Genomic DNA, 16,315 nt, shown 5'->3' with positions numbered 1-16,315 from the left:
TTCTCCCCCCACGGTAGCTGGAGGGCTACTGCAATTCTAGCCCCATCGCTCAGGTTTAATTTTAAGTCCAGTAGAAGAGTGAGAGCCTTTACTTGCAGCTCCCTCTCTGACTGGACCACTTCAGGTCACATGCTCATTCCTGATCCTGGGTGGCCAGTGAATGCCAGATATTGATTGGCCAGGCCTGAGGCACATGCTCCAATTCCAGGTAAGGTGGGAGAGCTGGGAAAGGTGAATTCTCACACTAAAACCAGGGCAGGGCCTCTTAGTGCCAAGGGCTGGCCCATTCAGAGCAGCCCCCGGTGCAGACAGCTTCCTGCCCACCCCAGGAACTGAGCCTTCAGGCCTCTCGGGTCTGTGTGCTTTCACTGACAACACAGGCCATGGGTCCATTTAAAAATCATTTTATTATTAACATCATCTTCCCATTTAGCCAAGTGTCTGTCATGTATAAGGAATGTCGGTAAATATTCCATTTGAAGCTTCTTTGTACATATTTCCATTGATAAATAAACTCTGAATTCACATAAAAAAGTTAAACTTAAATAACTCATATTTCCTTCTCTTGTAACAGGCATATATTGGTAAAATATAAATATTCTTGGACTCAGGCTTTGTTCTAAGTGAGGACAGTAATTCATCACATGGTACAATTATCGACAACAAAACCGAGGAATTGTCGGCTGGTGTCCTGGCTTGGACGAGCACTGAGGTGGGAAAAAGAAGATTCACATTTGGTTTCTGGGCTGAGGGTGGGGCAGGAGTGGCGAGGAGGAGAGAACAGCTTTCTTTACAGCTCTGATAAAAATAATCTGTTCTGCCACTGAATTTTAACTTTGAATATATTCTTCTACATTTGAGGATTAATTCCGTTACCATGTTACTTAAAACTCAGATGTCAACTAACAGAATATGGCACGTAATCCATGTTGGACAAGGTCAGTAGATTCAGAATCGATCATTGGGCTGGCGGAACAACAGAATGCGCACGAGGAGAGCGATGATCCGGGGTTCGTTTGGTTAGATCATTGTGGTCAGTCACACATTCATCCGGGGCCTCGGTGTGGCAGACTTGTCCCCTTGGGGTGCCCCAGCCAGGGCCTGCTCAGAGCACACGGGGGATGATCGTAAAGGGCACTGCGGGACTGCTGGCTTCCAGCTCCAAGGCCATCAGGAAGCACTCGGTGGCGGCCGTGTCGTTGCCCTGAGCTTGGAGGACCTCGCCCAGCCCGTTCCAGACCTCGTGGGCCGTGGAGTTCACCTGCACCGCATCTCGAAGAATCTTCTCCGCTAGGCTGTAGCGGCCCAGCTGATGAAGGATCAGGGCCTGTGGGCATCAGAGAGAGAGAGAGACAGACAGACAGTCAGAGAGACCCTACAGCTCTGGGCTTCCATCTGTCCTTGAGTCTCAGCAAGTTCCTTGGAGGTAGGCATGCATCTCCTTTAGGCTGGGCACACAATGAGTTCCAGTTCTTTCTGCCATTGAGGGGCAACAGTCAAAGCAGTCACTTGAGCCAAATGAAGGTGCTGACATCCAGCAATTTTTGAATGAGAAATACAGCAATTTCACACACTTCATCTGAATAGTTAATACCCAGGAGTGAACGGGACAAGCGTGGTCTGTGCTGACCCAGTGGGCTGTCCCACATGTACCAGCTGACACCTGCCTGCATAGAGGGGTGTCGTGCTTTTTAACTTAAAGAAATGTCATTTGTGGCATTATTTTCATAACAATTAGAACAGAATTTTAAAAATTAGCTCACAGTCCCCTATCCTAACCAAGCCCCTGAGCTCAGCCTCAGCACAGCTGTCAATTTTTAATTTTAATCAGGGGCATGTCTTGGTCCCCAAATATTTTATCATAACCATGTTTCTAAGTTGCACATTTCCACAACTGACGTGTCTGTACTTTTTCAGGGAATGGGTGTACTCTGGACTCAATCTCTCCCTGGCAGGTGTGTGTGTGTGTGTGTGTGTGTGGCATTTAAGTTGTTTCCAGTCTCTTTGCTATTATAAACAGCTTTCAGTGAACATCTTTTCAGGTAGTGCCTCTTCACACTTTTTGATCAGCAGATTTCAAACCTTTTTACAGCCCTGGAAACCTTTGGTTAAATGGAATCTTACTGAGAATATCAGGGAGGCCCTAGATGTCAATAAGAAAGAAAACATCACACGTTTCCTTTCTCATTGACATCTAGATTTGCTTTAACGATGCCCATGCTAGCTCCCTGGGTGGTGAGGACCAGGCCCCAGATGGCATCTTCCAGAGCTGAGGGCTCAGAGGGCAGCCAGGGCCAGGCAGAGGGTGGGTCCTTCCCTGAAGCTTTAGAACTGGAGGGCCTGCCTGAAATCCACTTGGGAGGAGCCCGGGGGCGGGGGTGGTAAGGAATCGCACCCATCTCCTTGGTGGTGCTCTTCCCACTCTGGTCCTTTAGAGAACATCTGAGAGCTTCACACCCTCACTTCCCAGCCTCAAAGGTCAGGCAGGAGGAATGGGAGGCCACCTTCCCAGTCTGCAATCGACAGGATGTGAGGACTGATTTCCTGCCTTCTTTCTTTGGGGGAGGTTATCAGCTGGAGCTTACTCTAGAACATTCTGACTTACCCAGCAGAGAAGCGAGGGTGGGAGGGGTTCTGGATGGTGGCAGCCAGCAGCAGCACAAATATTACAAAAGAAGCCCCATCATATCCCTAGATGGCATGACTTTCTCGGGGCATCAAAAGTACGGAATACACATAACCTTTTTTGTTGCTCTACGAGGCAGGGAGACACACGCTGCATATGTCTGGCAAATGGGTGAGGGGGGACAAGCCACTTGGTAAGATAGAAAGAGGCCTCTTGGTTACTTGGCTGCAGGTAGAGACTGTAATTTAGGTCACACTACCGCTGCGCACTTGTTCTTGGCTCATTTCCTATGACCATAACTTTAGATTCAAGGAGACAAGGTTCAGAAAGGCCAAGTGTCTTGCTCAAGGTCACAGGGCCAGGAGTGAGGAGCTGCAGGCCAGCCCAGGTCTGCCCGAGGCCAAAGTCCCTGTTCTCACCACTTCTCCCGACCACATCTTCCCACCAGCTCACTGCTCCCTCTGTTGCTTTAAGAGACGAGCCCTGAGCCCCTCAGGCACTAACCCAGTTACAACTGAGCAACAGCAAATGGGCAGCTGCCCTGCTGTGTCTTCCCTTTCATTTCTTCAACGCTGACTCTGTTACTCCTCCTGGTCGTGACTGAGAAATTGCTCCTTTCCAGGGCGTAGCTTTTCTCGGGCTCAGATCTGCTTTTTGGGAGCATCCTATAGATTCGTTCAAGAACTAGGAGGGCTCCTTGCCTCCCTTTAGTACCCACAGGCTGGCTGTGATCATGAGGCTACAGGTGCCAAAGGACCAGGGGTCCTGTTAGCCAGCAAGTGGACCAACGAGACGTGGACCCAGGAAGAGGGGACCTTGGCCCCGTGAGACCCAGAGGCCACCACTCTCAGCAGTAACAACCTGCCCCCACCCTGCTCGACTGGAGACAAGGACACCAGTCCTTGCGCTGGGAATTTTACTTGAAAGGGGGCAGGCAGCTGGATGTGGGTGCAGCTTGCCCCCTACAAGCTTGCAGGGAACCAGCCGAAGGGCTAATCTGACCCATCACCCCCAGCACTGGGCACCTAGGAGTCTTTGTGGTTCTCTAGTGTTCCAGGGCTCTTGTGGGCTTGGAAATTTCCCACCCATACCTGAACTACATGCCGAGTGTGGGAGCAGGCTGCCATTTCCAGACGACTTTGAAGTTTCCTGAGCAATCTATTTAGTGGAATTAATTCTGAAGGCTGGAGCTGCTTAGGGAGACATCACAGACTCACCAGGGGTTGCCAACTCAGGCCAGGCGAAGGAATGAAAAATAAGCCCCTCTCCAGTGCCCCGGTGAGCCAAGAGCAGCTCAGAAATCAGTCATACAACGAGATCAACCAGAACAAGCTCTGGCTGGGGTCTGGGCCACTGTTTGGTGCCAGTGATGCTGGCGGGTTGGTCAGAGGTGGGCTGGGACCTAGACGTGTTGGCTGTCTGGACAGACTCACCACCCAAGCCCCTCTCCTGTAGGAGGGGCCTTCCTGGCTTTGATGTGCTCTTAGGTCCTAGAACCCTAACATTGTTTTTCAATTCCACAGGCCCTGTTTCCTCTCTTCTCCAGAGATCAAAGGCCCAACTCCTGAGGCTGGCATTTAACTATTCTCACCACCAGCTCTCTCCAACTTCCCCCAGTGTGAACTCCTTGGTTCACCCCAGCTGGTCTGACAGCCCAGGAATTATCTGCAGGATGCAGCCCCCAGCCCCCTTCCACCTCCCCAACCTTAGTCAGTCCCAGCCTGGGCCCCCCACTGGAGGGCCACCTGTTCTAGTCTATCTGCCCAGAGCCTGACGATGCCCATTCACCCAGCAGCCCAGGTCCCACTGGCCCCTTAGGCAGCGCTACCCAGAGGCACACGGCTCCACTCCCGGCCCTCCAGGCTGGCAGGAGACAGAGATTTTGATGACTGACATTTCATCACCACAATAACCCCCCTCCCCCATATCAACATCCCCAAACCAACTGAATGATTGCCCAGATTTTAGTCATGTGCTGGGGACACGAGGCAGGGCAAGAAGCAGGCCTGCTCTCAAAGCTCGGGGCCCAATGAATATCCTAATGCAACCAAGAGATTGCCATGTGCCAGGCGCTGGGCTGTGCCGCAGGGAGGCAGCGCTCGGCCTCGACCTCTGAGGCCTGAGATGTGAACTCGTGCACGAGGCCTTCCTTTCTTCTCTTGGAGAGGGCGTGCAAACAAGCTCCCACCTGTCCCAACCCTGGTTTCCGGAGCCACAGAGGGTGAGGAGCCAGCTGGGGCCGGCCTCCCGAGAAGGGGAGTCACCGAGGAGGTAACTTAATAGCTCCTTTCTTCAGACACAAATGAACATGGCCTCCCAAGCTTAGCTTGTAATTATTATAATCAGGTGTTTTGTACATTAAGATCTTGCTGCTGCACCAAATAGGAAATAAGGGATTAAATTAAACCCATTATTTCAAATGAGACAAAACGAACTTGGCTAGTTTGAGGACAATTAGCATCTTCCCCACTCCCATCTTTTTGTGTGTGTGTGTGTATGTGTGATAATTGACGCCCAAGGACTAAGCACATTGCCACCAGGCCTCCTGCTGCAGCTCTGGCTCAGGCCAACAGCGGGGCTGCAGGACAAAAGCCCTTTTGGGAGATTTTAAATGCCCTGATGGTGCTCTGCCCAAGTGCCAAGTCAGCCCTTCTGGGCTCAAGGGCACATCATGGACCACTGCTTGTTCCTCTAGGGGATAGGGAGATGACATCCATGCAAGAGGCATCCTTTCCAAAGCCAAGCCACCGCTAAATAGAAGCCACTCAGCTCAGCTCTGATTGGGGGTCAAGCAAGCGGTCTCTCTCTCTGTGGCTGCTGCTTTTTTCCCAGGCACGATGCTCTGGAAATCAAACATTCAGCTGCAGCATGGAGATGAATAGCTCCCTTGTGCTTTCCTTGCTGGGCCTGGCTGCTGCTGCAGACTCCACAACGTGGACCCTGCTCTCGGCTTGGTTTTTTAAAAAAATATGTTTGTATTGATTTCAGAGAGAGGAAGGGAGAGGGAGAGAGAGATAGAAACATCAATGATGGGAGTCATTGATCAGCTGCCTCCTGCACACCCCCTGCTGGTGATCCAGCCTGCAACCCAGGCATGTGCCCTGACAAGGAATTGAACTGTGACCTCCTGGTTCATAGGTCAATGCCACGCCGGCTGGGCTCAGCTTGGCTTATTGAGCCGAGAGCAGCAGGCTGCTCTTGCCACATCTGAGCTGGCCTGTGTTTTGCAGAGGCTGAGGGGCCCCATCAAGGTCAAGGCAGGGAAGCAAGTCTGGTGCCAGGGGTGGGACTGGAGCACTTACAGATCTTTCTGTCCTATCCTGGGTTGGAAACTACACCACCACACCACTGCAGGGATGGGAGTGAGGAATTAGGGCAGGGCTGTCAGGAAGCTCCTTCAAAAATACAAATAAACCTGGAGGACAAATACACGGAGCCTATTAATCCTTAGTGTGCAAGGGATTATAACCAATGTATCCTACGTTTCACTGATTCGAAAGTGCTTCCACAACTGTGCTGTGTGACTGGTACTACATTGAACCAGGTGGCTCATCTCCACCTCTGCTCCCCCATGAGGCTTTGCTGCACGTGCCTGGAGGGTGGGGCGTGGGTGAGCTGTGGTCATCTCTGCACCACCGGGCCTGATGCTGAGCAGATAGGCGGTCACCAGAGAGCAGCCCCATGGGAGACAGTTCTCTGTTCCCACAGGAGCCCAATGCATTGCCATGGCTGCCCCTCAAGCTATTTGCTCATGCGCCACAGACCTGACACGGCTCCCCAGGAACACTCCAAAATCCACCTGAGACTCTGGCCTGCACTCTTTTACAGATGAGGAAACAGAGGGCCAGGGAGGAAAAGAGCACTGCTCAAGGCCTTGACCCTGCTCAACAGAATGAAGCTAGACCCCTGGAGGTGTCAGGGGGAGAGGGCCTGGCATGCAGCAGGTGCCCCAAGGTTTAGACTGTGAGCACAGGGCTCAACCCAGCTGCTCTCTGCTCATCCTGCCAGAGGCGACATGCGTGACAGAGTGAGACTTTCTGGAAGATTACCAGACCCCCAAGAGTGGCTTCCAGAACCCAAGAGGGAACGGAGACTGCCCACGAGCTCCTGCCCCCTCCCAGAAGCTGTAGGCTGGTTGGCTGGTCTGGAAATCTGCATTGGCTGAAATACAAGCATCAGATGAGAAAAACCAGCACACTCGGGCCACCACTTCTTTGCATTTTCCTTTTCGAGGATGCAGTGGGTCAGAGAGAAGCAGGGTGCTGGTGGTGGTGGTGTTCTCAGGATAAAAATAGACTGCAACCTGTGCCACTCTGAGGAGACCACAGGAGACACGGCTTTGAAAGGATCTCCTTGGAGCAGCTGCAGGAATGCGGAGCCTAGGGCAGCCCCCACCTCCCTTGCTCCCGGGGCACCTAGTTCTTCTTTACAAGCACCACAGGCACCAGCAGGAGCATTTGGTGGGCGCAGCTGAGGGGGCAGCCCTGAGCCCCGCCCTCCTCTCCAGCAATGCCTTGAGAAGGAACTGGAAACACACAGGTGGGGAGGGGGCAGCGCCCAGCTCCTCCACCTGGGTGCCAGCAGCTCCGGGTGAGGCCTGGTCTCTGTTTTGTGTCTCACTCTGTTTGTGTTGAGTGTTTAGAAATCGCACTGGCTTGCCAGGGGCTGAGTGTGTCCCTGCCAGCTATGCCTGCCATGGGGGACCTGCCTAACCGGGCCAGGAGCTGCAAAGGAGCCAGACCCTCGGTGTCCTGCTGAGGCTGAGGGCAGCTGAGCCCTACACCTGTGCCCACTGGAGCTCCAGAGTGCGGCGGGTCCACACGCTGGGACTCAGCCTCTCACTGGGTCAGCAAGAACGAGCCAAGGGCGTCCTGGAGAAGACGCTCCCCCCCCACCCCCCGCCCCTCGGGAATCGGTGTGACTCCGTTTTCCTCTCAGCATGTCAGAAGCTTGGGGTAGGGATTGGTGTGGGGCTGGTCTTTTCACTTTGGACGTTATATTCAATTTGACACAGTTTCCCCAAAGGCCCAGCTCACCATTCCTGACAACCTCGCCCTCATCTAAGCGGCGTACACAGGAGGGTGTCCTGGTCCATCATGGCCCGCGCTTGCTGGTCTCCAGGTCCCATCCACCCTACCCTTGGCCCTGGAGGGTGGGGAAACGGAACACTCATGATCTTCAGAGCACCAAAGGGCTGCAGGCGTCCTGTTCTGGGGACCTGGACGGAAGAGCGTGGGGGGCACAGGAGAGGAGGGAAACGCCAATGAGCGGCCCCTGGCCAAGGGCCACACTGGACGTGCATCGGGAGCAGCTCCAGCCAAGGCTGGGAAAGATGAAGGCTCTGGTGGCGGCGGGCGGAAGCAGCCCCAAGGTAGCTGGCCTTTCTCGTCTGTGACGGGCCGGAGACACTGCAGGGAAGTTTCCCGGCATCCCTGCGGCCGTTGTCACTGTCCTCCACGTCTCCCACTCTCCCTGCTCAAGCGTCAGAACTAAACACAGGGTGGTTCCTCCCCTCGCTCTTCTGCAAGTCACCTAAGCCAAATGCTGCAGGATCCTCAGGCAACCGCGGGGCTGCAGTGCCCCAGGGACAGGCCCGTGGCCCAAGCAACCAAAAAAGGGAGAGGCTCTGGGGCGGAGGGCTGGGAGGAGGCGAGCCTGGGGAAGGGAGCAGTAGTCTGGGCACTAAACAGACACCTCTCGGAGGCGTTCCCTCACCACTGTGTGCTGGGAATCGGTGCTGAGTATTCCAGCGGAAGGAGGAAAGACCCTGGCCCCTTCCGTCCCGCCACCCAGCCAGGGGATGGCCACAGTCAGCCTGAGAGGCTGCCCACACCTCTGCTCGCTCAGGGTATCTGACGGCTGCAGGAGGCTGCGCTCTCATGGGGCCCCCTTTCCAGGTCAAATGTTTTATTTGAAGAAATGTGCCTTCTGGGGACCAGACCTTTCCAGCATTGAACTCAACTCAGAAGGAAACAAAACTCAATTTTTCAAAAACCGCTTCTTTTTCTAAGCCAGCAACCAACTAGCTCTGGAAGCCGGAATCCTTGGAGTTAGGAGGGGGCTTGGGCCTCTGCCCTATGACACACAACCCCTGCTGCAGTCTCTGACAGGCAGCCTCCTACTCTTGCTTGCACCCTCCAGTGACGGGGAGCTCACCACTTCCCCAGGCAGCCCACACCTTTAGTGGGCAGTCTGAACTGTTGGTTAAAAATGTGGAGCCCTAATTAGCCCTTTTATCTAATTCCCACTCTCTGATGTTTGCTGAGTCTTCTGGAGTCAGGTGGAAACGTCTCCTCCCTTTTCTACCTGACAGCCCTTTGGGATCTGAAGGAAGCTTCCAGAGCAGCACCGCACAGCCCCCTCCACTCACTCCAGGGCCTTAGAGAAATGGCAAATCAGACCCCCACCCCACTCCCCCTGCCTCAGGAAGCTCTGCTGCTTAACGTAGCATCTGCAGGAGGCCTTGCTGTGGGTTCCAATGAAGAAGCCATTAAGCCCAGGAAAAAGGGACTGTGGCTTTTCCTTTTTAAATTTTTTAAAAGCATCTGACTTGCAGAATCTTTTAAAGCTGATTTCTTGTAGGATGGTTTGGAATGTTCTGGAGGATTTTATTCTGCAGTCAGAAGCGCGATGGGCTGTCAGGCAGTAAACAGCAGCAGCGAGGATGGGGAGATCTGACCACAAGTCAAAGGGCCTGTCTGGCCGCAAGCGCACTTCATGCAGACTCAGGCCCCTTGGTCCCAAATCTCCTCTGGCCTCCTTTCCTTGAAATGAGGTACTTCAGCATCACTGCTGAAACATCCACAGGACGTGGTGGCTTTTAGAGAACAGTCGCTGAGGGTCGGGGGACATTGAGGGGAGGGCTGTGGCCAGGGTGCCAGCAACTTCCAAGTACCAAAGTTCCACAACCTGTCCCCTCTCTGCAGCAGGCACCAAAGGTGTCGGGGATGGGATGGCAGAGAAGGGCACACGAACATTCCCAAAGGGCCAGCTTTCTTATTTTACAGGCAGAAAATGGGGACCTAGGCAGAAAAGCACTCTGCCAAGATCACAGCGAGCTGCGGACAGCGTCCTGGGAGCCGGGTTTCCAGGGGGCTCCTTCACTCTGCTACAACCAAAGCTGTTTCTAGTTCTTTCCTTCCTTCCACAAACTCCTGTTAAGCACCTGTGCACATTCAGGCACCAATGTACCGAGCTTGGTGCTGGGCACAGGGTGCTCTCTGCCAGGCTCCTCGCCCTCTCTGGCCTGTGCAGGTCCTGCCCCAGACAGACCCCCTCTGTGGGTCGGGGGGTCTCTCACAGGGGAGGCCCAGCGCCTGGAGCAGAGCGAGGCCTGTGGAAGTGGGAATGAGGAGGACATTCAAGGAGAGAGAACTAGATGCTCCCCCCCTTCTTTTTAAACAAATGAAAAGGCTGAAGCTCAGAGTCGGGGTGACCAGCTCATGGCCACGCAGCTACCGTGGAGGAGCTGCTGCTCCGAGTCGGATCTGATGCCTCTGCCTCTGAAAGCTTCCCGTGGACAGGCGTCTGGCCCTGCGTGTCTAGTTCCTCCTGGGGGCGACGCCTCTTCCTGATTATACCTGACCGGGGGGGACAGGCTCCTGTCTCTTGGGCAGCCGCACCTGGGAGGGCAGGCACCTGGCTCAGTTACCAAGCCAGGGAAGGGCCAAGTTGGGCTTCAGAACCCAGTTGCCCTGGGGGCCAGCTCAGGGCTCTGTGCTCCCTGCCAGGCTCCCAGGGTCTCTAGAGAGGGTGTTGGGCATTTAGGGTCCTCAGAGCCGCATTCCAGGGGGCTTCCCTGGGTTAGGTGGCTCTGGACCCCATGGTTCATGGCTGGGTCACCCAGGGAACAATCCTCCTTGAGGGAGAAGCTCTGGGGACGTGACTTCCCTGTCCAGCTCTGTATGGTGGCTGTCAGACTCCGGAGCACCAGACCGAGGGCTCTCTAGACCCAGGGCTCTCCAGACCCAGGTGACCACTGGAGGACTTGGCTGCAGCAGGGATGTCTGATGCGAAGAATGCTTACCTACCCAGCGCCCTCTGATGGGGGCTGGGAGGGTAAGGTACACAGCAGTCCCTTCACGGTCTGGATGCTGCTAAGCACAGCAGGATAGGATGGGCAGCCCAGCTCCCTTCCCTGCAACCCCCACTTCCCAGCGGCATCCGCCTGCTGTGCTAATCTAAGACAACTCCCTGGAGATGAGGCCATTTAGGTACCTGGTCACATTCCAAATCAGAGATGGGTACCCTGTGCCTTTGGCAGTCTCCCCACCCCAACCCTGAGTCCTTTTATTCCCCCTTCAGAATGAATGGTGTGAAGATTTGGTCAATCAGGAAAGAGGGAAGGATGACTTCACCTCAGCACGGGTGTCTGAGCTCCTCTGACCTCAGCACCAGAAGACTAAGGCGGTGCCTGCCTTCTCCTGGGAAAACAGAGCCAAGGCACTGGGAGCCGCTCCATCTTCCCATCCCCAGTGCCTCCCCCATCCGCAGCTCCAGCCCTGGCAGTTGAGTCACTTTCATCAGTGTCCCAATGCCCAGGTGTCCCATGCTGCTGCAGGCAGGGTCCTGGCACGCCAGGCCCATGGGGTGATGGGACCCTGGGCCCAGGGTCGGAGGAGTCCCTGTAGGCTGCAGCCTGAGGCAGGGCACTTAGGAACTCAGAACACACCCAGAAGCACCGCTGTTCCCAGGCTCTGCAAGGTCATCACCTAACCAAAGAAATGTCAGACCAAGCGAGTCCCAGACAACACCAAAGGACGCCGGCAAGAAGGAATCTCAGGTCAGCTCATGCGCTGGGCGGGAGGCCCTGGCATGGACGGGGTGAAGGGGGACAGGAGGAAGCCCTGGGGTCCCAGAAAGATGTGGGGACACTGGGCATCCTCCTTACTCTGAAGCCTGAGACTGTCCTTGGTAACATCCCCAATGAACCTCCAGCCCCCCCCGCCCCCTTTGCCATTTAAAGTGCAAGCTCTGCTGTTACAATGAGTGTTCGCCCAGAGGCCCAGCGTGAACAGGAATCTCAGCTACCAGCTCCTAGCAGAGAGAAAGCAGCAGTTTGGCCCTGGTGCCCTGGGACCTGCCTCACCCAGCTGTGTTTTCTGTGGGTGCTAACACTTTTCCATTGGTAATGGGCAAGAGACTCCTGCTGACTTCATTGTGCACCTCCCTGGTTGACTGATTTGTTTATTTTTATCCACCCTCACCAACAACAAGTCGGGCAGAGGAAACAGCAGAGCACGGCCTGGAGGTCAGTGCTTCCCCACAGCCTGAGCCATCCACGCAGTGGAAAGTTTGCTGCTAATCACCCTCTGGAGCCCAGGCCGCTGAGCCCAGCCTCCCACCCTCTGGGGAGGCTGCCGTTGCCCTGGGGGGGGGGGGAGTGCAGAGAGGTGTTCCACCCCAGGCCCGCACAGCCCAGCTGGGGAGGTACCTTCGCCATCCCTGCCAACTATTTTTCCACTTTAAACAGGGACAGACAGAAATGATAAGATAGTTTGTGATGGAGGGAGGATTGGAATTGATAAGCCTTGGGAATTTCCCCCCCACAAATAACAAGAGAACTCACACATGGAATCGGGCAGGAAGGTGGGGCGGGGGCTCGCTGGATAGTGCTCCGCTCTGCCCGAGTGCTTCTCACTCACTCCCACGCACTCCTGGTGTGCCGCAGCGCAGGAAAGCCACAACTTAGTGAGGAAAGGGAAAACTGGCCGTTGGCTTGGAAATGGGGGTTTTCCCTCCTGGGCTTTTGTCATAAACTCCCCCCTCCAGTGACGCGGAGAGCGGCTGCCACTGGGGAGCCGGATGGCCGCTGTGGAAATGGAACAGGGACGGAGCCTGGCACTTTCCTTTCCTGCACAGCTGAGCTCCTAGCCTTGATCACTTCAGTATGGAACAAATCAGTGTCAAGATTAGAGCCATGTCCTCACGCATCCCCCATCAGCTCTAGTGGGAGGAGCACACGGATGTGTCCCTCCTCTGAACAGAGGTCTTGGGGCTAAGCTGATGTGCCAGGGCCACCTGCTGTGTAACGGGCCCGGCTAAGAGGGAGCATGGAGCCCGCCCCCAGCCAAGCGCCTGTGCAGGGAGCTCCAAAGTGGGGCCCTGAGGGGCACAGACAACCGCTTGGAGGGAGGAGGAAATGGGAAGAGTAAATTAAAGCCGCCACGAATACTGCTCCTGTGGCTGGGCTCACGTGACTCGCACACTGGGTGGGCTTGGGAAAGATAATGCTGCACCGCTCACCGCGGTCCACAGAGGCGTCCACGGGGTGGCCGCTGGTAGCAGCGGTGACCTGTCTGGAGGCTCTGTCTGCCCTGGGAGCTGAGGGGCCGGGTCTCAGCCTCCCTGTGACCCACCGGGCATCCCTGCTCTCCAACTGGGATGCTTTGCTGAGAAGCGAGCCCTTTCCTTCTCCCAAAGAATAGGGGAGGGCAGGACCAAGGGGACACCCCATGTCCACCCTGCACGGCCTCTGGGGAACCTCACATGGCACACACGGTCCTCGCAGCCGCCTGCCGTGGGAGAATGGAAAGCACAGGAAACTGACAGCTACCAGGTTGAGCTTAGGTGCCGGGCAGGTGCTCAGAACTGCACTCAACCCTCACGACGGCTCTGTGGGGGTGGAAAGTTCCCTTCTGTATGATACACGTCCCAGGTCATACCAGCCAACAATCATGGCAGAGGTAGAATTTAGACATGGATCTTTTTTGCTCTAAAATGTGTCCCAACCATACGCCCCTCTGGCCCACCGGCCTGGGCAATTCCAAGTCCTGTTCTTTCTCCCCTGGGCCTCCACTCCGCTGTACTGTGGAGCTCTGATGTGCCTGTGCCACAGCACCCTCCACCCCAGGTCCCGAGTCAGGGACACTTGTGTTCTTCTCTGTCTATGTCCACTCCGCCCCCCCCCATCTCCTTTGCCTCCCCTCGCCCTGTTAAACCATCTGGATCTGTGAGTCCAGTAGTATGCTGGCAATCTGGGGGGAAAAAAGCCCTGATGTGTGTTGTTTGTCAATTTCTGTGGTATAAATACTCCCACCAGGGCTGCGTTCAAGCTCCCATGACGCCACTGCAGGAGGAGCTGGGAAGAGAGGAGCAGAGGCGGCTGGGGGCTCTGGCCAGCACTGCCTGCACCTGTCATGGGGGGCGCTGCAGGGGCCCAGGCACCGCCGAGACCACACGGGCACGTGTACTGTGCCGGTGCCCTGCAGTACACCCATCCTGGGCCAAGGCACACTGCGACCTCGACGGCTGAGGGGCCAGCACACAAACACTGTTTTCTTGAGGGTGGAGCTTACGGGGAGGGAGGAGATGCTTTCTTCTGTCATCCAGCAACTCCACTTGGGGGAGCGTAAGGCACCCCTGAAACACCCTGCGAACACCTCCAACATCTTGGATGGTGGGGTTGGGGCCTTGTCTTCTCCCATTCAGTCTCCAAAAGACCATTTGGCGGCACAGCCTTCCGAGTCTGATTTCCCTACAGCCAATTTTCTTGTAAACTGGGCTGTGTCCCATGTCCCACTCGCTGGTGGGCGTGGGTGTTCTGGGGTGGTAGGGGGTGCCTGGAGGGGGCTGCTGACAGCAAGAAAGAGGCACTGCAGCCAGCTTTCTTTAATCATTCCAAAGGCAGGAGCAGGTCTGTCACCTTCGTGTAAGATGCCAGGCAGCAGGTAAAGAATTTAACAGCTTGTGGGAGTTCTAATTAGAGAGCCAATTATAATTGGATTGACCTGCCTGGCTTTGAAAGGCCTGGAAAAAATGCATGTTGTCTTAGGAAGAAGCAGATTTTGCTTCTAGTTTGTTCTGGGAGGTCCCCACAGGGAATGCCTGCGTGTGCTTTGGTTGTAGCCCCACACATCTGTCTAGATGCCCGCTGCCCGACGCAGGGGGTGAGAGAGCCTGTGGACACGGATGCCTGCAGGAGAGGCTGTTCCTGCAGGACGCACGCTGCCCTCCTTTATTTACGAAGGAAGACGCAGAATCATGTCCCCCAGGCTCCTCTGTGGGGGGTGGGCCAGCCATCTCTGCTTCATTTGGAAGGACAACAGCCAGCATTTCAATTACGGATTTAATCAAGACTGACCTCGTGGCAAGGCCAGGTCCCAAGGGTGCGTGCGTGCGTGTGTGCGTGTGTGTGTGTGTGTTCCTGTAAGACTTCCAGGCCTATATCCCAGCTATAATTGGGATTAGTTGGTGGCTGTGGAAAAATTGTGTAAATGATCAGAACGTAAGTTTCTTCATTGGTAAAATGTCCTTCATGCTTCTCAGATATTGGTGCTCCTTGGCTCTGCCCCAGGCCTCTTTCTTTCTCTCTGTGAGTCACATCCCAGGCAGCCTCAGACCCTCCCACAGCTTTGGCTACCACCTACAGGCCACTGCCCCCCAACCATGGCTCCAGTTCCAGAAATACCCGACCTCAAGACCCACCCAGCCATATGCCAAGGGGCATCTCATCCTGAATGGACCCAGGTCACCCCATCTTGACATTTCACCCCTAATACTTCAGCAGGAATCTAAAAGATAAGGCTGTTTTCTTATGTAACCACCCAACCATATCATGCCTAACGAAAGCAACAGTGCCTCATAGCATCCAGTGCCTTGCCCGCATTCAGACCTCCCCAATTGTTCACACTTCCCTCCAACAGCTGGTTTCTAAAATTATATACTTAAACTCCATCTGTCCCCCAGCTGTGGCAGAGTCTACATCTCTACTCAGCTGCCTAAACTTGGCCCCCAGGCCACGCCTTCTGTGGAGCCTTTTCTGTCTCCCCACCTGTGAACAGGTCACCCGGGCCCTGCATATCTGCCTCTCAGAGTCCCGGTGACTCTTCTATACTCACTTCTATATGCTATGTCTCTCCTTCTAGACTCTCAGGACTGGAGGGGAGCAGCAGGTCTGTGTCCTCAGGATCTAGCCCAGTATCTGGCATGAAACTAGGTTCCACGCATCTTACACATATCGTCTCATTGAATCCTCACTACAGTTACTAAGGGGCTGTGTGCTGAGCGAGTGGTGACCGGATGCAACGCTAAGGAAAATGCTGGAACACGGCCTGATACAGAAGAGGTGGTCACATATGGAAAGCCCCGCCTGCTGCTCAAGCTGTTAGGGTGAATAGCTAGTTGATGTTCTGAGAGGCTTGAAAAGAAGCAACACCGACACAGGTATTTCAGAGACAGGTGTCTGTAAACACCAAGCAGAGGAGAAAAGGCAGGGAGCTGACTGGAGGAGGGAGGAAGGGAGGGGTTAGCATCAGTTGGTGCACCTGGTGGGAAGCAAAAGAGGTGAAGTGACCACGGGGAGGAGGAGTGTGCTCCCAGGGCCAAGTGGTCTGGAGTCCTGGGGACCTCGGCAGAGGAACTGTCCAGCCAAGGCGCTCTCAAAGGGCATTCCAAAAGCTCTCAGAGACTTGAGGCTCTGGATGCTGTAGCCCAGGTCAGGAAGCCAGTGGTGGGGCTCTCAGACTGGTTCTGATCTCTCCCCAGGCGGCTGCCGAGGCCTTGGGGAAGCGCATGAGAGGCAAGGCCACCTCTGACCCTGGGCAGTGCTCTTGCCAAATATCCCTGCTGGAGCCTCTGCATACGGCCACCTCACTCTCTAGTCAGCAGCTCGCATGTTCTTGCTAACCACTCCCAGACACGCTCAGGAGGTCTCTGAAGACAGGCCCAGAGTAGGCTTCTGCGGCTCTG

The 16,315-nt window shown here is 55.1% G+C and overlaps 1 protein-coding gene across 2 annotated transcripts in view; it reads right to left on the bottom strand.

Annotated features, from left to right (window-relative positions):
* Positions 1-388: 388 nt before the first annotated feature.
* TTC7B (tetratricopeptide repeat domain 7B) overlaps positions 389-16,315 on the bottom strand; it is a 186,373-nt gene continuing 170,446 nt past the window's right edge. For both annotated transcript variants that reach the window (XM_087818586.1, XM_087818584.1), the window contains one exon: positions 389-1,327. In XM_087818586.1, coding sequence (XP_087674712.1) covers positions 1,106-1,327 — 222 coding nt within the window. In that variant the 3' untranslated portion in view covers positions 389-1,105. The remainder of the gene's footprint in view (positions 1,328-16,315) is intronic.

The sequence above is a fragment of the Miniopterus natalensis genome, chromosome 1 (assembly GCF_054644295.1).
Source record: "Miniopterus natalensis isolate mMinNat1 chromosome 1, mMinNat1.hap1, whole genome shotgun sequence".
Classification (NCBI taxonomy): Eukaryota; Metazoa; Chordata; class Mammalia; order Chiroptera; family Miniopteridae; genus Miniopterus; species Miniopterus natalensis.
Note: the sequence above shows the minus strand (reverse complement) of the source record. Positions and strands in the feature narration are given on the sequence as shown.